The sequence below is a fragment of the Tupaia chinensis genome, unplaced genomic scaffold, assembly GCF_000334495.1.
Source record: "Tupaia chinensis unplaced genomic scaffold, TupChi_1.0 Scaffold143894_1, whole genome shotgun sequence".
Taxonomy (NCBI): domain Eukaryota; kingdom Metazoa; phylum Chordata; class Mammalia; order Scandentia; family Tupaiidae; genus Tupaia; species Tupaia belangeri.
This window is the reverse complement of record NW_006203745.1, coordinates 833,145-859,794: the sequence shown is the minus strand read 5'-3', so window position 1 is coordinate 859,794 and position 26,650 is coordinate 833,145. Positions and strand designations below refer to the sequence as shown.

At 36.1% G+C, this 26,650-nt stretch overlaps 1 protein-coding gene across 1 annotated transcript in view; it reads right to left on the bottom strand.

The window, feature by feature from the left end:
• UBA6 (ubiquitin like modifier activating enzyme 6) overlaps nt 1-26,650 on the bottom strand; it is an 84,285-nt gene that overhangs the window by 5,246 nt on the left and 52,389 nt on the right. The window contains exons 16-29 of the mRNA XM_006165321.3: nt 26,039-26,117; nt 24,591-24,671; nt 19,041-19,118; nt 16,799-16,980; nt 15,129-15,234; nt 13,495-13,584; nt 13,312-13,392; nt 12,429-12,557; nt 11,220-11,271; nt 11,068-11,131; nt 8,834-8,903; nt 7,470-7,541; nt 1,871-1,988; nt 133-326 (exon numbers count right to left, since the gene is read on the bottom strand). Of these exons, the coding sequence (XP_006165383.1) occupies nt 133-326; nt 1,871-1,988; nt 7,470-7,541; nt 8,834-8,903; nt 11,068-11,131; nt 11,220-11,271; nt 12,429-12,557; nt 13,312-13,392; nt 13,495-13,584; nt 15,129-15,234; nt 16,799-16,980; nt 19,041-19,118; nt 24,591-24,671; nt 26,039-26,117 (1,396 nt within the window). The remainder of the gene's footprint in view (nt 1-132; nt 327-1,870; nt 1,989-7,469; nt 7,542-8,833; nt 8,904-11,067; nt 11,132-11,219; nt 11,272-12,428; nt 12,558-13,311; nt 13,393-13,494; nt 13,585-15,128; nt 15,235-16,798; nt 16,981-19,040; nt 19,119-24,590; nt 24,672-26,038; nt 26,118-26,650) is intronic.

Genomic DNA, 26,650 nt, shown 5'->3' with positions numbered 1-26,650 from the left:
TGGGGGTTATTTCGTGCTTTCTGTCTCTCTGTCTCTCCAGAGAGCCCATGTACACAAAGCAAAAATCGCTCTTAAAAAAAAAAAAGAAAAGAAAAGAAAAAAAGAGCATTTTTCTTTAGAGAATAAACTTACCAAGCCAGAAACTGCAGCAGTGGATGTTGCTATAGCAGGTATAATTTTACCAGCTATGCGCTTTGTTTTAAAACGGTCAGCTGGCTCAATGCTATACATTTTGGCACGAAGATTCGATGCAGCTGTGATAAAATCTATGTGTCCATTATGATCATCATCTTTTTCAAATGAAAGCACTGCCATCTGAAGGTCACCTGAGCATAACAACAAGGACAACAAAGTTCATTAACAAGATTTTACTACGTTAAAAGCACTGTAGGATTATTATTTTTTAAAGATTTATTTTTATTTATTTATTTATTCTTTTTGAGAGGTTTTTGCCTTAGGATTGCGTGTGTGCCAGAGAAACAGAGAGAGTGAGAAGGAAAGTGAGAAATCACCCCCAGGGGGATGGCCAGACCACAATCCCTTCTTCTCCTCTCCTCTTGGGATCTTGGGCAGGCATGCACATGTACTCGGCTTGAGTTTCTAGCCACCAGGTCCAGGATTTGTACCATAGTTAGCGATATGGGAATCTAGTGATACAACTGCTGTGCCATCTAATGGCCCCAAATTCTTATTCTTTAAATGAAAATAAGTTTTTTTAAATGAAATAAAAGAAAAATCCAGGCAGCTGAAGTTACTGAAGTACATCAAAGTGATAGCTTAACAATAAACTAAATAAATTCCTTTTTGAAAAAAAAAATGCCACTTCTAATAAATAGCAAAATAAGAAAATTATGTACCAGAGCTATCAAATGTTTTACAAAAAAAGTCAAAACTTGATATTGTTCAACAATTTATCTCAGGGCTATCCCTGTGGCCTAGTGGTTAAGGAAATCTGATCCCAATGTCTGACTGAGGTTTGAATCCCAGCTGCAATGGCTTGAAAAACACATAAAGCACAAGTGTGTGCATGTCCAAAATCTCAACAGGATGGAGAAATGGAGAAGAAATCATGGCGTGATCATGCCCATTAGAGGGATGCTTTTTTTACTCTGTCTCTGTCTTCTTCTCTCTCTCTCTCTGGCAAAAGCATGTGCCTTCTGCAATTAACAAAAAAATCCATAAATCCTACTGTAAAAATATGAATCTGAAACAAAACTATTCTATAAATCCCTCTGATTACCAAGAATCAGGGCAGTTGGTCAAATAAAAACACGTTTTAAGACATTTCTAAATCAGTGGTTTTAAAATCATCTTAATTATTGCTACTAAATTATTTTTCCTGAAATTTTACTGTTCTATGCAAAAAAATTTTCAAAAATTTGTTTCTATATAACAAAAAGATAGTGAGTAGGTCTAAAAAGTTGTGAATGGCTCTGTTCTTAAAGAAGTGAAAGTTAAGTTTTCCTCTATTTTCATATTTAAAACCACTTAGCAGTAATATATATAGGTCAGTTTTTATTCCCTGTAAATAATTAAGGAGATGAAAAACCTGGAAAGAGAACTGTCTATTGGTTCTTTATCCTAACGTGATTTAACTAGGTCTGTCTAAAGATTAAACTCCATAAGGCCCACATTGAACTAAAAAATGATCAGAACAAAGTAGTTAATGAGATTTAGAAAACTAGATTTTAAACTTTGAGTTAAATGATTAGTCACTGTTAAAAGACAAATGATGACTCTCATCAGATCATAAAACCAAAGATTACTGTTATTTTCAGTATTATTTAATCCCACAAACTTTTTGATGTTGAGCTCAGTGAAAATGAAAATCCATTCAGTTTAAAACATTTTTATAAAGATTTTCTCTTACTTTTGGTAGCCTCATTTGATGAAATTGCCTTTTCAAGCTGGAAAATAGCATTCCTCTCATCTTCACTGCTAATTGGAACGTGGTCTGGTTTCCTTGCAGTTTCATCTGTTTGAACAACCTGTTAATATATGCATATAAATTTATTAATGTTATCACATCTTACTTTTAAGTTTAAGCATTTATTTGCTTTATAAAATAAATCACGATGAGAAAATATTACCTCTTTTTTTATTTGATTGCAAATCATTAGGGTAAAAGGTATTTTACATCTTTCCTTAGTAAATAAAACTATGTTTTTAATATATGTATTTACTTTATTATCTATCATATTACATTGGCAATAAAAACTCTATAAAATTAGGGATCTTTATATTGTTCACTGAGAGAACACCAATATATATGAAACAAACCTGTACCTAGTGGTTGTTAAAATATTTGCTGAGGGACCAGCACATAGCGTAATGGCTATGTCACTGGACTCCCACATAGTTAACCATGGTTTGAGTCCCAGACCTGGTGGCTTAAACTCACGCTGGGCATGCTTGCCCAAGATCCCAAAAGGAGAATGGAGGAGAAGGGACTGCAGCGTGGCCATCCCCCTGGGGGAGTGATTTCTTGCTTTCTGTCTCTCTGTCTCTGTCTTCCACGAGTGCACATGTCCTATAGTAAAAACCATTCCCCTCACAAAAAAATTTTTAAAATGTGCTGAATAACATATAGGATCTAACTCCACATAACTCTTAAAATTCTAAAAATAAAGTTAATATTAATCTGCAGTTTGTGATTCTAATGAATGTACTTTAAACATAAATCCTATAGCTCTATCTAGTGCAGAAATGTTTCATGTCACCAAAGAAAGTGAAGAATGGACCAGCTCCATAGTGCAGTGCTTAAGTGCTGTACATGGATTCTAGACCAGCAGGTGGCATAGTGGTTAAGGCACTGGACTCCCACATAGCCAACCACAGTTTGAGTCCTGGACTTAGAGGCTTGAAACTCATACTGGGGACATCTGTATGTGTGCCCATGCCCAAAATCCAAAGGGGAGAATGAAAGAGAGGGGACTGTGGTGTGGCCATCCACCCCCGGAAAGGGGGGCGGGTGATTTCTCACTTTCTCTTTCTGTGGTGAGCACATGCGCCCTATAGCAAAAATCTCTAAAAAACAAAAACAGATTCCAAACTGCTAACCATGATTCAAATCTTGGATTGATGCTTGAAAAAACACACCAAGCATAGGTGCATGCATGTCCAGAATTCTGATGAGTGGAGACATGGGGGGGAGGAAGGATTTCAGGCTCCAGAGGGGATACTTTCTTTCTCTCTGTCTCTTGTGAGGCATACACCCACTGGCAACACATATAACAAAGAAGAGGGGTGGGCAGAGACAGAGGGAAGAGGAGGAGATCTTGAAAAAAATCCATAAAATATATAATATGGTCATCTTTTAAATACTGATTGCCGACAAGCTCTTTCCTAAGTAGTAAGTTTTCTTTTCACACAGAAAGTTTGGTACAATTAAGGCAGTACTAACAACAAGTAATCTATCCTTAAAAAATGACTTATTAGACATTCTGTGAGGACTGTGGAGTTAATATTCTCAAAGAAACCAGTTCCATCATCACTGAAGTACTATTTCTTATATTAAAAAGTACATGCAAATCATGTCTTTACAGATTAGACCTTTTTTTAAGTATTGAAGATATATAAAAAGTCAAGGCAAAAGAAACTTTTTTTTCTTTTTTTAGTTTTCCATAGGGCACGTATATGTGCTTGTTGGACAGAGAAGACAGAGAGGGGGAGAGAGAGAGTGAGTGAAAAGGCACCCTCATCGCCCTCCACCCCCAGGAGATGGCTGCTGCAATTTCTTCTCCTTGATTCATCTCTCAGAATTTTGGGCTCACATAATACCTGGATCTGGACTCAAACTGCACAGTCAGTCGTGTAGAATCCAGACATTTTTAACCACCGTGTCACCTGGCTGGCCCAGAAGCGAAACTTTTATTTGCTGGACTGTCTAGTTGATACTTTAGGCTGTGACCAAAAATATCTTTGTAATTAGAAGCTTTAATGTGAACTGTTTTAGGAAGCTTTGAAAGGGCAAACAACGCATGTTAAAACTGCTGCTAAACTGTTCAGAAAAACTGATTACCGCCAAACTCTGATATAGATGGAAAACACACAGAAGCAAGAGCATTAAAGACTAGTAATTTCATGTAGGAGTTTTGCCCAAAGGAAACATGAGCTAGGACCTTCTTTATGTGAGACTTCTGTTTATCTATACTTTACTTTTACTCTTTATCTTTTCTTCTTTTTTCCTAATATTGCGCAAGGATTCCAATATCTTTTTTTGCTGTTTTCTCTTTTCTTCTTCTTCTTTTTTTTTTTTTAAGTTTTTTTTTTTTTTTTTTTTTTTTTTTTCAGGTGTGTTGGGTTGTTGGGGAGGAAGCAGGGTGTGTGCGCTTGCTGGAGAGACAGAGAGACAGAAAGTGAGAAATCACCCTCTTGGGGGGATGGCTGTGCCACGATCCCTTCTCCTCCATTATCCTCTTGGGATTTTGGGCATGCATGCACACACACCTGGTGTAAGTTTCAAGATGCCAGGTCCAGGACTCGAACTGTAGTCAGCCATGTGGGAGTCCAGTGATGTAATCAGTATGCCATCTGCTGGTCCCAGGGTTCCAATATCCCCACATCCTTACTAACACTTACTCTATTTTGACTTAAGGTTTATTTATTTATTTCTTCCAGGAGAGAGACAGAAGCAAAGAGTTGGAGAGAGAGAGACAAAGCAGAACTCCAACACAGTCTTTAAGATAAGATCCACTCTTACTTTCATCCAGTCCAGATCGTGAACAGACACAAGTGAGGGACTCACATGCTCAGGGAGGTCCTGGGCTGTGGGTCCAGTTGTGTTACTACGACAGCACTGTCTTGCCCCTGTACTTTTATATAGGCCACACGTCATGAACATTTTATTCAGCTATCTATTTGTGCAAAATCACTTGCCTTGTCTTCCTTTTCCCTAAAATAAAAATGCAGAATGGAAGACTGCACATACCCATCTATTTGTGCAAAATCAATTGCCTTGTCTTCCTTCTCCCTAAAATAAAAATTGCAGAATGGAAGACTGCACATACCATTTCCTTCTTGAATTTTGAAGGAAGCAGTCATTTCCCCATCTGTTTTGGTATTGTTTTTTTGGAGAGGTTTTTGCTATAGGGTGTGTGCGTTTGCCAGACAGATAGAGAGAGAGAGACAGAGAGACAGAAAGCGAGAAATCACCCCCCAGGGGGAATGGCCACGCCACAATCCCTTCTCCTCCATTCTCCTCTCAGGATCTTGGGCACGCATGCACAAGCCACCGGGTCCAGGACACGAACCGCAGTCGACTACATGGGAGTCCAGCGCCATAGCCATTACGTTAACTGCTGGTCCCCTGTTTTGGTATTGTTAAAGGGGAAGGGGAAGAGAAAATTTTGTGGATGATTTTTAGAGTGCACATGAGAAAGGTACATACTGATTACATGAAAAAAATTTTTGTCAGACTTTCCTATTTACACTGCCCAAATTTCATGTTCCATCCTTATTAATATTTCCTATCTCTTTCCTACATGTTTGCCTGGCAAAATCCCAACTATAGTTCTTTTCAATTTTCCACCTATTCTACAGTATAAAGCATCCAAGTAGCTAATACAGCTGGAAAAAGGTAATGATCTTTTCTCCATCCGGATTTAACAGAATGCATTAAGTGGAGTAATATTAAGCAGATCCTCAGTGCTATCTTGCAATTCTACTACGTCTTCTGATTAAATGACTTTTCTTTCCCCCCCCTTTTTTTTATGAGGTTTTTGCCTTAGGGCACTTGCACTCACCTGGGGGAGAGAGAGAGAGACAGAGACAGAGACAGAAAACAGACACAGTGAGGTGAGGGAGAAATCACCCCCTTGGGGGGGAATGATCACAGAACCATCCCTTCTCCCAGGATCTTAGGCATGCATGCACACACACCCAGCATGATTTTGAAGCTACCATGTCTGGGACCCAAATTGGTCGGCCATGTGTGAGTCCAGCGACATAACCGCTAAGCCATCTGATTAAATGACTTTTCTACTTATATGTTCTTTCCTCTGCTTTAACTCCCTTTATCTTCCTATCTCTCTCACTCTTGACCTAATAAGCATGCTATTTATTTCAATAACAACAATAAAAAACCAAAGCAAAACAATCTTTTTCCCCCTCACACTATGATTCTAATCCCTTAAAAAATCTCAGGGCTACAGTAAAATAAATACAGAATCTCACTCATCATTACTTTCTTGCTAACTGACTTTATCTAAATCACTGTCTATTGCCTGTATTCCTAAAATGCCTCCTAAGAGCTTTTCCTGTGTTTCCTCTCTGTCCTATAAAATAATTTTTAATGCAACAGCCAGCGTCATCTTTTTAAGTCATAAGTCAGATCATGTCATCTTCTGCTTAACTTCCTCCACTGGCCCCTACCACCTCACAGGCTGAGGACACACAGAATGCCTAGGATTGATTCGCAGCCCACCCTAAAAAGCCAGGCATGGTGACATGTGTCTGAAGTCCCACATAATGAAGAGTCCACGGCAGGAGGAATAAGAGCTCATAGCCCATGAATCCAACACAGTAAGACTGAAAAGAACCGAGGATGGTGGGGTGCACCAGTGGTTTTAGCTACTTACAGAATGAGACAGGAGGACTAAAGTGAGATTCTTGTCCAAGCAAACAAAACACCACTAACACCACCAAACACATACATGTGCTTACACACAAACACCCTTCCCTGGCTTCATATCTCACAGTAAAACACAAAGAACTTACCATAACTTGAAGTACCTCTTTAACCTCAGCCTGTCACTTTCATATTCTCCTCTAGAAGAGTACTGGCCTTAAAGCTTTTAGAAGCCTTTCTTTGCACTTGTTCTTGCTGCCTCATTGAGCTTTCACCAGATACCAGCATGATGTCTCATTCATTGCCTGACTTCACTCGAGGTTTTGCTTAAATGCTACCATTATCAGAAAGGCTTTTCTTCCCTTTTCATTTCATCTCACATACAATGTTATCTTTTTTATTTTTTTGGAGAGGTTTTTCTTTTTTTTGCTATAGGGTATGTGCACTTGCCAGAAAGACAGAGAGAGACAGAGAGACAGAAAGTGAGAAATCACCCCCCAGGGGGGATGGCCACGCCGCAATCCCTTCTCCTCCATTCTCCTCTCGGGATCTTGGGCATGCATGCACACATGCCCAGCATGAGTTTAAGCCACTGGGTCTGGGACTTGAACTGTTGTCAACTACATGGGAGTCCAGCGATGTAGGCAATTATGCCATCTGCTGGTCCCTCATCTCACATACAAGTTGACACCACTTCTATTTTATTTCTTTTTAGCATTTATGATCACAGTGCAAAATTACATACCTATTAGCATTTTCATTTCTACTTCATCTCCACCCCATGGAATATAACACCAATAAGTCAAGAACTCTGTTCATTGTGGTATTCTCCAGGTTTAGAGTGGGAATGACCTAAATAGTTTAGTAACTATTTGCTGAATGAATGAATTTCTAAACATACCTTATTGGAAGGTTTGAATTCCTGAATCTTTACTTCTGAAAGAATATTCAAGAGGGCATCTGCTGATAAGTCCTGTTTTTTAAAAAAGTAATTTTATCAACAAACTTACTCTTCTAATTATGAATCCCAAGGTTGAAAACATTCTACAGTATGATTTTTATTATGTTAACATATATGGATTATTTATCATTTGAATATTTAGACTACATCTACTTGAAACATTTCATGTTATTTCTATAGAAATATCATCCATAAAGGATACTGGGGAGATGGTGGAGGGAGTAATGGGCGAATAACTCAGGTCAACAAACCTGAAATCCTAGTTCTTCCTGTGAATTTTTTTTTTCCTGTAAATTTTTAAAAAGGTGGTTTTAGGACTGGTTTCAAATATAAAGATTTGCAGATAGGGATTATCTTTTTCATTTTCTTGCCTTCACTGTTTTATAAATTTCCCTGCCCAATTCATTAAGTAAATAAATGGAATTTATATACTGAATTTAAATTCAGAAAGAAAACCTCAACTTCTTCTATTGAGAAATGAGAAAACATTTAAGTTGTTCAAGATGAACTTAGATGAATTTAAGTCTATCAGATCCATATTCATTATTAGGAAGTTGCTTAGGAAAACTGAGAAATACTGCTTTTGAGGCCAACTTCCACTCATCACAAAACTACCTCTCTTTTCACCAGAAGTAGTTTGAATATCACCAATTTTATCAAACATTTATGGTGTATTTTATTTGAATTAACTTTGAAAATGATTAACCTACAAGAAGTATTTTTATCTAGATCCAAAATAGCCAATGCTAATTTGAATCTGCTTCATGTTTCTTCATTCAGCCTACCTTAAAGTACAGCAATTTATTTTGCTTCAATATGCATTTTCACAAATATAGACCTATTTCTCAAATAAAACTGTATTAACCTGTTAGATGTCAATCAGTGAATATGATGTCTAAGTGAAAGAGTAAGATCATAAGAGCAAGAAGCATCATATAGGAAAGCATTTCATATTTCCCTAAAAGCACATAATAAACATCACAAATATAACAAAATAAACAAATACAGTCTCTATGCAATATTTTTAAATTGCTATGAAATGGCTCATTTTGACTTTTTAAAATCATTAGCCTAACTGAAGATAATAAATGGGGTATAAACATTTTGAAAATAAAGTATGACAGTTTTTTACAAACACTGCTGTTTCACTACATAAATTCAGAAAGAAAACTTCAACTTCTTCAATTTAGTAATACCGAGAGTTTCAGAATGAAAGGCAACAATAATACAACATAAAGTTTGACATAAACAAATTCTTATCTAAACTGGTTTTCTATCAATGGCTAGGGTGTGAAGTACCTTACCTCTTCTGTAAATGGAATGCAATATACTGTAGCATATAGTTTCGCAGCATTCTGAAGGAAACTGAGGTGCCTTTTGAAATGAAAAAAAAAATTAATAAAATAAATGGACAGTTCTTTTCTAAAATTTAATACTTCCAAAAGACAGAAGGTGAAAGAGAGAGAAAGCCACACAACAGGGTTTACATACGCTATTCACCTCCAACCTTAGCCAGCCTGGACACAGGCTCATGTACACGCGCCATGGTAAACAGGGTGGCCCCAAGACAAAAGCTGGGGACCTTCCCATGTGGGTCATTACTACTATGCTAGCTTCTGGCCTTAAATGTACCATTTTAATTCATAATGTTTAACTCATGAATGAATTAAAACGGTATTTTGCGTTTGAAAGCAAGTCTTCAAATCCTGTTTGAAGAACAGTTACAAAACTTTTGTTATAGGATTATTACAGAATTATTTCTTTAAAAGTTAAGACAATAAGAGGCCAACAGGTGGAGGCACTGAACTTTCATGTGGCCAACTGTGGTTCGAGTCCTGGACCCAGTGGCTTAAAATGCACGCTGGACACCTGTGTATATGTACCCAAAATCCTGAGAAAAAAAGGGATTACAGCATAGTCATTCCCCCTGGGGGATGATTTCTCACTTTATGTCTTTGGTGAGCATACACACCATATGAAAAAAAACTAAAAAGTTGGACAATGAAGTACAGGTCTAGATCAAACTACTATAGAATCTTCAGGTAGGGATCATGACCACTTTGAAGAAAAGAAAAGACCAGAAATACAAAAAATAGACGAGTGGAAAAATTCATTTTAATTAATAAGAAACTATTATATATTTGGTTTTAAAGAGAACAGGGGATAGCTGGTGGCATGGTGTTTAAGGCAGCTGGACCAAACATGGGTAACTGAACAGTTCTAGTTCTGGACCTGTTGGCTTAAAAACACACCAGGTGCATTTGGTGCTCAAAATCCCAAGAAAAGAATGGAAGAAAAGGGACTATGGTGTGGCCATACCCCCTGCAGGGTGCTTTCTATCTTTCTATCTTTCTCTGGAGAGCACAAGTGCCCGATGGTGGGGGGGAAGGCATGTATCAGGGTCAAACTAAGGAAAGAATTCTTTAAAAGAATGGGAACAAGCCTGTAGCATTATTGTCAAGGCAACTGGACCCCATGTGGCTGACTATGCACTCGTGTCCTGGATCAGCAGCTTGAGAAACACAACAGGTGTGCGTGTATGCCCAAAATCCCCAAAGAGGGTGAAATGGATAAAAAGGGATTAAAGAGAGACTATTCTCCACAGTGGGTTCCACTGTGGGTACTTCACATTTTCCCTCTCTTCTCTGTCTCATCAGTGAGCACTTGAGCCCTCTGACAGACTAAAAGAAGTATTTCTTTTAGGAGAAATAGTTCAGGATGAAGTGACTAGAAGCCTAAAATAAGCACCAGATGAGAAAATTAAGCAATTTTTTACTGACAGGGAGGTGAGTGAAGGAAAGCTAAGTGTTTAATTAAAATAAAATATATATACATCAGTGGGATCTAGTGTATCAAACACAGCATATCCAAGTATTCACATAAAGATCAACTCCTTTGAAGATTAATTTGTGTGGTAATAATTTTTCCTCCACATAACTAAGAAGTCTTATATACTGGCTTCATTAAATATAAAAGCATTTATTGTCATTTAACGTTTTTTTTTTTTTTTTGGAGAGGTTTTCACTACAGGGTGCGTACGCTAGCCAGACAGAAAGAGACAGAGAGGCAGAAAGCGAGAAATCACCTCCTGGGGCTATGGTCATCCCTTCTCCACCATTTTCCTCTTGAGATCTTGGGCACACACGCACACGCGCCTGGAGTGAGTTTTAAGCCACCGGGTCCGGGACGCGAACTGCAGTCGACTACGTGGGAGTCCAGCAACATAGCCATTACGCTAACTGCTGGTTCCCGTCATTTAACTTTTATATATATAAAGTCAAAATGATTTAGGAATCACCTTAGAGTAGTTATTTATTATAAGTAATGAGATCGTTTACCATGTAAATACATGAACATTGTGTAGAAAAGGGTTGGGACTGGCTCTGTGAGCCAAAATGGTCTATTAATTCTTAAATTAACAGGGATGCAATCATCTGACATTAAAGAGCCCAAGATTTTCACCCTGATATATAGTTAAGAAATGTATATAGTTAATAAATTTATGAACAAAAATACATATAAAAGTAGATATACTTACAAAGGTTCTTTTAAATCAAATTTTATAGGAGAGGGTGGTCTCTTTGGCGATTGCCAAAACAAACCTAATAAAAAATACAAATATTATTTTTAATGAATGTAACCAGTAACAAATTACACTAAAATTTCTTTTCAACATTTGCTTATACTTACTGCCATCTTTTAATCGTGTGTCCAGAGGGAAACAGTGAAGAAGTTGAAGAGCCTAAAGGAAAAAAAAAAAATTAAAAATTCACTAGTTAATATTATCTGAGGTAATTTTTTTAAATAAATTTTTTATGTGCAGTTAATATATGCACATACCTCAAAAATAAACACACATTAAAAGATATAAAGCTAATTCTCCCAACTACCTTTGTATTCCACCTGTTTACTATCACTATCTCCCATACTGGAAAAAAATCTCTATTACATTTTTTATTAATTCTTACAGTGTTTTTTTCTTTTTGTACCTCCAGCAAACATGAGTATAAATTGTTCAAATCCTTCTTATATAAATAGTAGCATATTTTACATATAGTTCTACCCTTTTCAAAGAGCTAATCCTTAAGACAAATGAACATGTACTGAGATTTGCTTCAATATCATCTGGGGGTGTGAAACTGTGTAGAAATGTACATGAAACAAGAACATCTATCAGTAAATAACTGTTAAAGCTAGGTGATAGGTAAATGATGATTACAATGAGGTTCATTATACTATTTTCCTCTGCATTTCTATGGATGGACTTCTTTTCTACAATAAAAAAGTTTTTAAAAACCCAGGAAGAACTAAGGAGAGTTTTAAAAGCCTAAAACTAGAGGCCATTAATAAAAAGTACTAAGACAGGATGGGTATAATAATGATTTTTTTTTTAAAAAAGAAGAATTTACTTTATGTGCTGTTAGTAATAACCTAAAGACAGGGTGAGACTGGAGAGAGTGCCAGACATATTTGAGCAACTATAAATAATTGGAAGTAAGAAAAACAGCTAATATTTAGTGATTATTTACATGCCAGACTCCTCGCCACTACTCCATGCATTAAGTACCAATTTATAATCTTCATTTTACAAATGAGGAAAGACAGAATATAATTATAAGATATTAGTACGCTGTCTGGTAAATGCACATGCCCTATAGCAAATTTAAATAATAATAAATAAAATTAATTAAATAAATAAATCTTAAAAAAATGTACAACTGAAAGGCCAACGAGCAGTAGCATGGAAAGAAAATTAGTTATGTGCTTAGCTTGTTCTCAATTTATTTCTAGAATACTTGCTTGAAAGAGAGGAAACATTTCAGGTCAGTGAAATTAAATTGATAATAACTAAATGAGTCAAGGGCAGACCTTTTCTAATGTTCCATAATACATACTTACCTTATGGTTAAAATACTTTTCAAACTTTAATCTTGCCAATTCTACACATTGGGACCAATTTCTAGGTCTTCTACTAAGTAATTTAATAACTTGAAAACAGCCTTCTAAACTGTGTCCATCTTTTATCTTCTAGAATGGGAGAGAAAAGAAAATAAACATACTTTTGATTAAAAACACATATACACATACACACATCTCCAAAATTAGTAGCAAAAGTTTCAAGTGCCAGCTCATATGTTTTATAATTTTGCTTTTTTAATCTCAAGTTCCTTGTTCCCACCTTTCTCTTCTCCCTCTTGTTTTTTGATTTATTTTTGCAAGAGAGGAATAGGCAAAAACAGCACATGAAATTTGAATCCTGAAGCTTCTTATTTCACAATTATCTTGTTTTCCTTGTGATAAGTTATTAGTACCATAAATGAATGTACTGTAGAAAGTGCTACGAATAATATTTGATACTAAAAGTTAGTCTTTTTAATATGAGGTTAAAGAAAAGTAAAGAAACATCACTGAAGTTTCCTTCATTATGAGAGGATTAAATCTGAGAGATTACTGTATACTCCCTAAATTTTCAGCAGAGCACACTTTATTTTCTTTTTCTGGAAAAGCTTAACAAACCTTTTTATTACTTGTACTTTGCTTATCATTATTATCTTATTTTTATTAGGTTGAACCAACTGCTATTTTGTATGACAAATATTGACAATCTCATATAGCCTAATTAATTAAAAAAAAGTAATTTGTGGTATGATTTCAAAATTCCTTATATATAATTTCACTTTTTATATGCAATGAGATTATACATGTCTATGGTGGTACCTTAAAAATAAGATAATAGTGACATGAAGTATTAAGTTTCTATTAAAAGGTAATTAAATTTTACCTGTAAGACTTCTTCTGCAGATTCATAGGTTTGCCAAAATTTATTAAACAATGAAGGCTTATGGGAAAAGGAACTTTCAAACTATAAAGGAAGAAGAAAGTTATAAAAAAAAGCCTGCTTTAAGTTGGAAATACCATCTTTCTTACTTCAAAAAAAACATACTCCTTAAAAAGGAAGTTTTACCTTATCTCTTGCCCACTGTATAGTATGTTCAATAGCAGCTGGAAAAGATTTTAGAGTACAAAATGGTATTTCCTCTTCTGGGGGATCCCGCTAATTTACATAATGACAAAAGATACTTCAGAAAATATAAATTAAAAAATACATAAATAAATATAATCCAACCATACATTTTTATACTTCTGTCTCCAAAGTAATAAGAAAAGGTTCATTCTTTTGAAATCTGTTGCTAGCAGAGTGCAGTGACACACATGAATCCTACCATTGTTTAACATCTATGTATTCATTTGGCACATCAAGAAGTACTCATGGTAGACCATTATATAGAATTCACTTTTTTTTTTCCCCAAAATCAAGATAACATTCACAATTTCTTTTTTTTCTTTTTTAAAGAGATATTTTTTGCAATAGGGTGTGAGCACTCGCCAGAGAGACAGAGACAGACAGAAAGCAAATCACATTCTGGGGGTGATGGCAACTCTGCAATTCCTTCTCCTCCATTCTCCTCTCGGAAGTTTGAGTATGCACGCAAATACTCCTGGTGTGAGTTTTAAGCCACCGGGACTGAGTCTTGAACCGCTGTCAAATACACAGGAGTCCTGTGACTTAACCATTATACTATCTGCTTGTCCCAACGTTTACAACTTTTTTCTTTTCCCCTTTTTTTTCAAAGAAAGATTTTTGTCATAGGGCATGTGAACTTGCCAGAGAAAGATACAGAGACAGTAAGCAAAAAAATCACCCCCCATGGGGATGACCACACCGCAATCCCATCTCCTCCATTCTCCTCTTGGGATTTTGGGCACACATGCACATGCGTTCAGTATGAATTTCAAGTCTTCAGGTATGATACTTGAACAGTGATGGTCAGCCATGTGGAAGTCCAGTGATGTAACCATTACACCATCTGCTTGAACTTTTTTTTTTACATATTATGACTACAATTATTTCCTAAGCCAGTGATATCAACTTTAGCAATATCTCAAAATCACTTGTAGGGTTATAAAGTTACATGTGCAGTAACTATATAGAATATATGTTTATAGATAGCTTGGTTCCACCAATGCACAAGCAAAGTCTTCAGTATGATTTTGGGTGATGACAGTGTTTTCACTTTGATCAAGTTTCATACGTATTTCTGAAAATGTATGATAAGGGTGCAAATTTCTAATGAGAATAAACATTAGATATGAATTAACATGATCAAACATGATTCAAAATGATTAGACTTGCTTTCTTTATTCCTTATACACCAGCAAATATCAAACATACGAAAATTAGAACATCGCAGAATGAATATAATTTTGTCTTTGTTGATCGTTCTATTCTTGATCTAATTGTTGAATTGTTCTGACTTATCAAGCAATCTTAAAACTCAAAGGTTGTTAGAAAATTAATTAACCAATTCTGAGAAGCTAATAGTGAGCACAAGAAAAATACTCCAGAAAGGTGAACTCAAAATTTCAATTAAAAAAAAAAAATTCAATTATACTTAAAAAAAAGTACATTCACATATGAATGAACATCACTAGCAGAGCAAAAACAGAAGGATTAGGAAAGCTGAATCAAATTTGACTGATGAAGGCAAAAATAGACATAAGGAAGAAACATTTACTTCAGAATATTGATTGACTTACGTGACTATTGTAAGACTCAGTCAAATGAGGTACAATAACTTCAGTGTGTCCCTTAGTACCCATTGTTCCAGAATCTAAGAGAGGTCTTAGATTGGCTAAGCAACGGCTATTAAAAAAGATAATAGATAACAAACATAAATGCGAGTAATAATAAAATGTGAGCAAATGACAACCTACCATTTTCTATTGACCACTGATTATTCCATACTTGCCTACCTGCCAAATATTGCTGCCCAATCTAGTAATTTCTGTCTCTCCTTTCTACTATAGCAAATACTGGGCTTTTCTAAGCTTTATTTCAAGTTTAATTCTTAAATGTGTTATCTTTTTTTCTCTTGCTTTCTCTTGCTTCTTTAGTTATTTTCTCTTTTTTAAAAAAATGAGTTTATTTATTCCAAGACAGATAGGGACACCCCCCTACAGGGTCTTCAAACTATAATAAACCCCTGGACTCAGGCAGCCAGAATCATGAACATGCATATACACATGAATATCAGAAAATGAACCCGGGACCTTCCCATGTAGGTTGAGCATTGTAGAGTGTTAGTTTACCACTGTGCCAGCAGATGGCCCATTTTTTGGTTACTTTCTGACTTTAAGTTCTACCCTAGTATGTTTTCTTTTTTTGGAGAGGTTTTTGCTATAGGGCACATATGCTCGCCAGAAATCACCCCCCGGGGGGATGGCCACGCCGCAATCCCTTCTCCTCCATTCTCCTCTCAGGACCTTGGGCATGCACGTACATGTGCCCGGCATGAGACTAAGCCACTGGGTCCGGGACTTAAACTGGGGTCGACTACATGGGAGTCCAGTGACATAGCCATTACATCAATTGCTGGTCACTCAATGTTTTCTTTACTCCAAACAATATTAACCTTTTTTCTCAAGTGTTAAGTTTTGCTCTGTTATTTTCTGCTCTAGCACTCTATATTAAGGTATCATATAAAGACATAAGAAAGATTACATAGAGTGCAACACAGTCACCCATTCATCTACTTATTAAACAAAAATTTACTGAAAGACATCATGTGATAGGTACTGAGGAAATAGTGCTGGAAAATAAATAGTCCCTGGATTAGTGATTCAATGAGGAAACCAACATTAAATAAATATACATATCAATAAAAATCAGTACCAGTAGAGAAAAAATAGAGTGCTGTGAAAGAGTTCCATAAAAGGATCTAATTTAGAATTTGGGTGTTAAAGAATTTCAGTTTGAAAAAGGACATTTACAGCTGAAACTGAAAGGATGAAAAAAAAGAAACTATATATGAACAGCAGGTATGTTTGGAGTCAGGAGTTTTGGAGCAAGAGAAATAGAACTTCTTGACACTGAAAAACAGTATGTGCAAGTAACTACGGTTAAAAAGTGCTAAATACCTTATAAGAACTGAAAGCAGACAAATGTAGCTAGAATAAGGGGAGTCAGAAAGATCAGGTAAATTTTAAGTTATGGTGGTGGGTACTCCATGAAAATTGTCTAGGCTATGTTACAGATTTTGAATTTTATCCTAAAATCATGGCATATAATCAAAGGGTTGGATTTGAGGAGTACTACGAAAGAAATATAAAGAATAGTCAAAAAATCTTGTATCTTTTCAATATGTATGTGTGGGAAATAGAAGTGAAAATAAAAGGTCATTCTTCAAGCTGGAATTTCAAGAACATACCTGTCTACATATCTCCTGGCTTCCACGTTATCTAATGCTGTGATAATTATATCCTGTTTAGTATAGAACTCGTCATTGTAAATGGTCTCAGTGGCTGGACACACTTTATTCAAGTGCGCATCTATCTTTATTTGTGGATTGATTTTCAGAGTAGCATCTGCAGCAGTATAGCTTTTAGGTTTCTAAATAACAAAAACAGAAGGAATTCATGTTAAACCAAAGACGACGGACTATGACTGAACTTACACAATCTTCTAACTCTGGGGTTCATATATGTAGTCAGAGTAAGGCCAATTTTCATTTTTGGCTTTGTGGAAACTACATGTATTTACTATATGTATTTAACAATACACATTACTCTGAAAAATTTACATAATACTAATAAAAATGTAAAAAACCTTTATTTCTTAGCTTAAGTGCTTTCAAGTTCTCACAATAATATAAGTCTAATAACAAGCATGTTTTGCTCTAGCAATGATGTTTAACTTAATAAATGCCTAAAAGTTGTTGACTACATTGTGTATAATAATGGAGATCCAGACTCTGCAGAAAATAAACTCTCAGAGGTATGGGAGTTAATACTTTAGTTACTATTTCTTTTTTAAGAGAGATTTTTATACAGGGTCTGTACACTCAATGGAGAGAGAGAGAGAGAGAGAGAGAGAGAGAGGTAAAGATAGAAAACAATAAATCAACCCCGGTTGGGGGTGACCATGCCGCAATCCCTTCTCCAATATCCTCTTGGGATTATGGGCATGCATGCATGCACATGGACCTGGCGTGAGTTTTTTTGTTTGTTTTTTATAAAGAGATTTTTGCTATAGGGTGCAGGAGCTCACTGGAAAGATAGACTGAGAGACAGAAAGCAAAAAATTACCACGTAGGGAGGATGGCCACAATCCCTTCTCCTTTATTCTCCTTTTGGGATTTTGAGCACATGCACACACACTTGCTTGGCCTGAATTTCAAGCCTCTGGGCACAGGACTCACACCATGGTTGACCATGTGGGAGTCCAGCAAGATAACCATTACACCATCTGCTGGTCCTTTGACATGAGTTTTATTTATTTATTTTAAAAATATTTTATGTAACTTTTATTTATCTATTTATTTATTAATGTGACAGAGAGAGAAAGCAAGCCGCCAGGTCCGGTACTTGAACCACAGTTGGCCATGTGGAGTTCAGTAACCCCAACCACCATGCCACTTGCCAGCCCCTCGGTGTGAGTTTTAAGTCGTTGGGTCTGGGACTCAAACTGTGCCGGACCATGTGAGAGTCCAGGGCTGTAACCATTAACACCATCTGCTGGTCCCATGATTACTAAACTCTTTTAAAATTGTTACTATTTCTGGATGAAAATATTTTCAGAAATTACTATTTATGTTTCAGTCTTCTAAAAGGTATATTAAGTATAATACATTATTTCTTTCCTTAAAGATACAGTTATTTTCTTTTCTTAAAGTTTGTTTATATCTATGGCCAGCAAGTGGCGTGGTGGTTAAGGCACTGGACTCCCACATGGCTAACCAAGGTTCTAGCCTCCACCTGGCCACTTGAAAATCACACTGGGTGCATGTGCATGCGTGCCCAAAATCCTAAGAGAAGACTAGAGGAGAAGGAATTAACTGTAGCATAGCCATCCCTCTTGGGGAGACAATTTCTCACTTTCCTTCTTTCTCTCTCTCTCTCTCTCTCTGGCAAGCGCATGCACTCTTGCACTAGAAAGAAAGAAAGAAAGAAAGAAAGAAAGAAAGAAAGAAAGAAAGAAAGAATTTCTCTCTTCCATGAAAGAAAGACACATCTTCCATAGCATCTTCATATTAAGATCCTACCCTAGCCTTAGCAAGCCAGGATTCTCTCTCTCTCTCTCTCTGGCAAGCGCATGCACTCTTGCACTAGAAAGAAAGAAAGAAAGAAAGAAAGAAAGAAAGAAAGAAAGAAAGAAAGAAAGAAAGAAAGAAAGAAAGAAAGAAAGAAAGAAAGAATTTCTCTCTTCCATGAAAGAAAGACACATCTTCCATAGCATCTTCATATTAAGATCCTACCCTAGCCTTAGCAAGCCAGGATCATATATATATAGGGAGGCCTGGTACGTGAAGTAAAGACCCTGCAATATGGCCCCAACACTGTAGAACACTGAGCCACAACAGCAGGACCCATTATTTTCTATTTATAAAAATGGAAACTCTCTTTGTTTTTGTAAATATAATAATTTAATCTTGGGACAGAATAGCAACATACCTGTATGTGATGAGGACGAAAAAGGAACTGTCTGTTTAAGTTGGATTTTTCTATCAAGTCAGGGTCTGTAACTGTAACCTAATATCAAGGAAAAAATGGGTGAAATAACACAACAGATAGTTTATGTTGCTTTTCTCAGTATGACTAAAGTAATCCCCGCAAATTATTCTGAATTATTCTGCCTGATAAATGTTGTTATACAAATATTTCAAAAGTTGCCAATATTATTATTTATGTTATACTTAATTATAATTAATGTTTGCCCAAGGATCATGTCAAGATAGTTGAACCCAATTAAAATCCCTGTCCAAAAATATTTTTCTAATTATAAATAGCAACACAGAAGTTAAAAGTATCATTATCTTTTTTGTACTATGTAATGGATTACCCCAAAACAGCTAGCTCTTCTAAACTAATAATCTCGGCTATTTTGGGAAGAATGCTTGCATGTTTCGATTTGAAAGAAACTGGCTAAAACAGAGGTCCACAAACTATAGGGGATGCTGCTTGCTTTTTGTACCTAAAATTTTACTAGAACACTGTCATGTCATTTGTTTAAAGTATTGTCTACGGATATTTTCATGCTCTAAGAGCAAAGTTGGGTAGTTGAGAAAAAGATGTACAGTCTATAGCCTAAAATAGTCTGGTCTTTTTTTTTTTTTAATGGACTTGATTCCCAAATCCTCCAGACGCCAGTATTTTTTGCCACAGGGCAGATACAGCACACTCTTTGTCTGGTTTTTAATAAAATGTTTGCAGATTCCCATTACAAAGGATATAAGAAGAAAGTAAACAGACCTAAGACATTCTGGAGAATATTCAACATACTGGTCACTTAAGTTAGTATTTTTAAATAAGATTTGCCTGGGTGTAGTATTTCTCAGACTCTGTTCCAACTGTTAGATGTTGACTCACAACTCAAACACATTCATTTTTCTTTCAGATACTATTTTCCTGGTATTTTCAACCCTTCTATGTAATTATATGTTAGGGTGCATCTTTTTTATCTTGAAGTTTTAAAAAGCCAAGTAGAAACTATCTTTTAACAAAAAAGTTTAATCAGTTTATAGCTGCCATGATTGGGACCAGTAGGGGGTTACACTGATGGACTCCCACCAGCCATGTTTGAGTCCCAGACCCAGTGGCTTGAAACTCATACTGGATACTGGACAGACTGTACGTGTGTGCTCAAAATCCCAAGAGAATGGAGGCGTGGGGGCTGTGGTGTGGCTATGCCCAATGGGAAGTGATTTCTCACTTTCTGTTTCTCTTCTCTCTGGTAAGTACACACGCCCTATAACAAAAATCTCTCCTAAAAAACAAAACAAAACAAAACAAACAAACAAAAAACAAACACAACCACCATAATGGCTATATTTACTAATACAAGGCTTTTAGCTTATCTTCAATCTCTCCAAATCCCACTTTTTATTCCCCCAATTTTTGCCTTCAACTGGACCAACATAATTTTTTTTTTGATTACCATTTCCCAGTCTCTACTAAAACGGTTTAGAAGTTAAATGTCTTGGGATCAGCAGTTGGTGTAGTGGCTATGTCACTGGACTCCCACATAGCTGACCGCGGTTCGAGTCCCAGGCACGGAGGCTTAGACTCACGATGGGTGCGTGAGTGTGCGTGCCCAAGATCCTGAGAGAATAATGAAGGAGAAGGGATTGTGGCATGGCCATCCCCTCTGGGGGAGGGGGGGTGATTTCTCGCTTTCTCTCTCTCTGTCTTTCTGGAGAGCGCATGCACCCTATAGCAACCCCTTCCCTGCAAAAAAAGTTAAATGCCTTTTTTTAAATTTTAATTTTTGTCAGAAGGCACCTGTACTTGCTAGAGAGAGAAAGAGAGAGAAAAAGAAAGTGAGAAAGCACCTGCCTCTTCTCCCAATGAGGTATGGTTATACTGCAATCCCTTCTCCTCAGTCTCTTCCTTCTATGGGATTTTGGGCACACAGACACACATGCCTTCTGTTTTTCAAGCTGCCAGATCTGGGACTCGAATCATACTGTCAGCAATGTGGGATCCAGCTGCCTTAACTGCCACATCACAGCTGGCCCTAAATGTCTATTTTTATGTCATTATCCTCAAAATTTTAATATGTACATGTGACTTAAGTGTTAAAGTTAATTAAAATCTCTGTCCTCCTAAAATTTGAGGATAGATGAACTATTTAATTTACACTTCTATATTCTACTTCCCATAATATCAATGGAACAAACAACATTCTAGTTACTCTTTTTGTAACTATCCCACTCCAAAATTAGTCATTGTTATAGTTAAAAGTTTTAAAATGAATGCTTATTTACATCTAAAAATGTTGACAAAAGCCTCTGCTTACTTATCATGTACTGCCCACATTATCTAATAGTTCTTGCAGGTACCAATAAATGATATCTTTCATTTTACTTCTCGTGTATTGTTACTTTGCCCTCCCAATTTCAAAATAATTCAGTGAATACAGAAATTTAGGTCAATAGTAATTTTCCTTTGCACTATGAAGAGATGATTCTATTCTCTTCTAACATTTATTGCTGAGAAGACTATTAAGCTATGTATCTTTGCCTTCGTTTCAGACTAGTTTACCTTTAGAATGTGAACAGTTGTCTTCCTTCAACTCTGGGAACTTAGGTCATTATCCCTGGCACATACATTACTTCCTCTCCATTAATTTTCTTCTCTCTGGAAATTCTACAACACTTGGATCTCCTCCCATGTTGGGGCACCATTCACTAATACCACTTTTGGAGGAAAAAACTGACTTCCTGATTTCTAGGTATGTCTGTTTCCATTATCCAGCAATATTTTACTCTTTGTGGTTTTGTAGGCTTCTCATTCCACCCATCCCTTAGAATGGACAAAACCAGAAAGGGAATGTACCCTCTTTCATTAACAAAAGAAGTCGATCTGCACTATACTGTGGGTACTCAGATAAACCTTCAACATATGTTAATTCTCAGTTATGTCTGACTTTAAGTTTACTAGTTACACAAAAACTTTTATTTATATTTTTATATAAATTCCACTCTCTTGTTTTTTCTTGTTCCTATTTCTCTTTCACTTTCATCTTTATTTTTCTTTACTAAGGTTTTTGCCATAGGGTGTGTGCACTAACTGGAGAGACAGACACATAAGAGGGATAGTGAGAAATCACCTCCCAGGGGGGATCTTTGATTATTTTTAACTTTAAAGTCTGTTCTACTTATTGGTAACACTTTTATTATCCACAGTTCTTTGTTTTTTTTATAAGAGGTTTTTGTCTTAGGGCGCAGGTGCTCAAAAAAGTGAGAAATCACCTCCTAGGGGGATGGTCCTACCACAATCCCTTCTCCTCTCGGGATCTTGGGCATGCACACACACGCCTGGCATGATTTTCAAGCCACAGGGTCCGGGACTGGAACTGCTGTTGACCACACGGGAATCTAGTGAAGTAACCATTACACCACCTGCTGGCCCCTATCTATAGATCTTAATGAACTAATTCTTCTATTTGTCTTGGTTGATGCTTCTATGAGGGGTTTCCTTTTTAGTAGATTGTCATTTTTTAATGTGAATGGTCTCAAATTAATACTGATTTCTTTCTTTCTTTTTTTTGGCATGTATGTGTAGTTCAATGTGCTCTGTGTTATATCACTATGCTACAGTTTTCCACTTACTTTTACTCAGGGTTCTGAAGGTTTCAGTGGTCCTAAATTTGTTCCTGCTTAAAGTTTTTACAAGGTATAATTTTGGACCACAAACACCAGTGAGTTTATGCTCTAAATTTCAACTTCTCATGAGTGACAACCCCCTTTCCCCCCCCCTTTTTTTTTTACTTAAGGTTTTGGACATTCAATATACAGACACTAGTACTAATGGCTTTTATCTCAAGATTTACTTTCTTGGTTCCTGGAACCTGGGAATTTCTCTTTCCAGCTTGGGTATGTATACCTAAACTTAAAAAAACAATTTTTGTCAACATTAACGTATCTTATTTTTTTTGGAGAGGTTTTTGCTATAGGGCACGTGTGCTCATCAGACAGATAAAAAGCAAGAAATCACCCTCGAGGGGGATGGCCACTTTGCAATCCCATCTCCTCCATTCTCTTTTTGGGATTTTGGGCACGCATGTACTCATGCCTGGTCTGAGTTTAAACCACCAGGTGCGGGACTTGAACCATGGTCGACTACATGGGAGTCCAGTGACGTAGCCATTACGTCACTTGCTGCTCCCAAAGTCAGTAGGTTTCTTTACTACAATTCTTTTCCTGACCTTTATACAGGGATTTCATATGAATTCTCAAGGAAAGTATTCAGGTGATCCCAAACTTAGGTAACCGTTCATTCATTCATTTATTTATTTTAAAGGAATATGTTTTAAAACCACCAGAACTAATGGCAGTGTGAAAAATAATTTAGAAAATTATTTTCTAAAATAATTTTTATTTTGGAAATAAAATAGGTTGGTCAGCCTGTGGGTTGGTGATTAAGGATGGTACAGCTGAATCCCCAGACATGGCAGCTGAAGAACTGCACCAGGTGCACATGTGTACCCCATATCCTGAGAGGACAGAGAAATGGAGAAGAGACTGTGAAGTGATCATGCCCCACGGGAAGTGTTTTCTTGCTTTTTCCCCTGGAGCCCCCAAACCTTCTGGGAATTAAAAAAAAAAAAAAAAAAAACCAACAAAAAACAAAAAGATGGAGCAAGAATGATATAATCGTAGAACATCTACCTGCAGTTATGAAAGTAATGAATGCCCTTTTAAATGAGATCAGCCAAATTTAACAAATTATAAAAATGTAAACTCTCAGATACATTTTAGTCATTTAATTAGTCACCATGATAAATTTATAAAATTATTAATGGCAGTTAGTTTTCATCTTAAAGGTAAAACAGCAATAATAAAATATATTTTATTTAACTATATAACATGGCTTTGCAATCAACTCACATTTATATTCTTAAGAATTCAAACTGTGGGGCCAGCAGGTGGTGTGGTGGTTAAGGTGCTGGACTCCCATATAGCCAGTCACGGTTTGAATCCTGGACCTGGCAGCTTGTTCTCTCTCTCTCCACCCCCCTCTCTGGTGAGTGCAAATACTACTACTAATAATTGAAGTTAAATAAATCTTTTTAAAAAGAATTCAAACTGTATACCACAGTTTACATAGTTTTTACAAATTTTGTTACTCATCAACTGAAACTACATTTGAGTACTCTGAAACTTTGTAATGTTAGCTGTTCTCATCTTAAAGACTTGCCAATTAACAACAAAAGCAATAAGGGTAATGTGTTTAATAGTCTGTAAAGCCTTTCACATTTGATATTCGTAATACCATCAGTGAAATAGTACAGACTTTATTTTCACAGTACTGAAGAAACAGAGGAGCAGAGAATCTGCTGTAATGTCACGTGACTTTGAAAAAGGGGTCAGAGAATAATCATAATTTCTCATTTCAAATTTAATGCCTTATTCTCAAAAGTTGACAATTCAGATCTACCCAGTCAAATACAGTTCAAAAACCGACAACAGAAATACAAAGTTTTAACTTTCAAGGACTTACCATTCCCTTCTCTTTGCCTGTACCAACACCAAGTAAAGCAAAATTTTTTAACATTTCACAGCCTATGGCTCCACATCCTACCTATGGAGAAAAATTACAGAGATTAAATAAAACTAAAAGTCTGTTTACTAAAGAGTAATTTTACCTTAATGTTCTTTAAAGGCTAGGTTATGATAAACACATAATGTTTAAAATGGCTTGAACATTTGTGATTAATTTTATTTTAAAATATTTAACAGGCTTATTGTAAGTGTTTCAATTAAAGGGGAAAAGTATAAACCAAACAAGAAAAAGCATGATACCTGGAGACTTCAAAAAGTTCATAGAAAAATAAAATAAAAGAATAACTTCATTTGGACCAGCCCATAACCTGGTGGTTAAGGCAGCTTTAGTGCATATGCCCAACGACTTGGAAAAACATGCTGAGCACATATGGATGGATGCCCAAGATCCATAAAGAAGAGAAAGATGGAGGAGAAGAGACTGTGGGATGACTATCCTCATTGTGACTTGCTTTCTCATTTCCTGTCTCTCTCTTTTTGGCCAGTACACCTGACTTCTGGCAACATAAAAAAAAATAATAAAAGTATAACTTTACATTGGTGCAAAAAAATTCTGAAATGCATGCAAAGTCTTTTTTACAATATGTATTTTCCATAAACGCTTTGAAGACTCCTCGTATTTACCATTCTTTTAAACAGAAGACTAAAAAAAATCCCAAAGGCCAAACAGTGAGCTAATTTTCTATATAAGACAGAATCAAACAGCACAAAACATCATTACATTTTTATAAAAACAATTCTTGATTTTTAGACATTTCTAAAAACTCATTTGATGGACAGGACTATTCTAAGACTTCCCTACTGTCAGTTTTAGGTAAAAACTGATCATCAAAAACTGACTGATGGTAGCGTCTGTGTGTGTGTGTGTGTGTGTGTGTGTGTGTGTATGTGTGTGTGTATGTGAAAGCTCAGTGATAGCTGCAGATTTTCCAAACACTTAAAAAATGATTACTAAAACCAGCAGTATTTTCATGACTGATTATAATAATAAAAGAAAACAAGAAAAAAAATTATGCTATTGGCTAAAACTTCCCTGCCAATACACTAAGACATTTATGAAAGACAAAATACACCTACTTCTTCATTTGGTAAGAAAAAAAAAGTTAAAACCCTCCAACTTATAATGTATTTCCAGAAAATCACTTAATGTTCAAAATGATCATACTCACACTTTAATTTTGAACATATTAATTCTTCAAATGACAGGCTAGCAAACTTTCGTAAAGGGCCAGATAGAAAATATTTTCAGCTATCCAGTCCACGTAGTGTCTGTCCTAACTACTTACTTAGACTTTACGCACTGAGACTCAGATATGCTTAAATTACCTTGATTATAAACAGCAGGAGTTTGAATGTGTTATTTACTACCATCATTATCATACTTACTAGGAAAATATTCAAATTTTGTAGCTTCTGACACAAAGTGTCTCCAATGCAGGCTCGTAAGGCATCATATCTGTCTCCTCTGAAGAAATTGTTCACCATGAAAGCAGAAAGGCATAAAATAGAAAGATTAGTTTCATTATTAATACCAATTTAAAGATTTACTTTAAAAGAGAATGTTCTAAGAGTTTTCCCTAACCTATTAAACTATTTTATTTGAACAAGACCTCATAAATCAGTTTTCCTTCCTCCATTCAACCAGATATTACAAGTATAAATGACTTCAGTGACAGTGATTTCAGTCAATCTAGAAACAAACTGTTTTTCTTTATTATGACAGTGTGTGTGTAACACGTATACACAAGACAAAGAAAAGAGTGGGGAGGAACACTTTCCACAAAGTCTGGTCATGCTATGATCCCCTTCTTCTAGTGCTTCAGCCCAATAGATCTTAGATACTCTGTGTTGGCCTGAAAAAAATTTCTAACTCAGAGATCTTTAAGAAAAGTCCTTAGGGACCAGCAGGTAGGAAAATGGTTATGTCGCTGGATTTCCACATAGTCTACTGCATTTTAAGTCTCAGACCAGGTGGCTTAAAACTCATGCTGGGAGTAT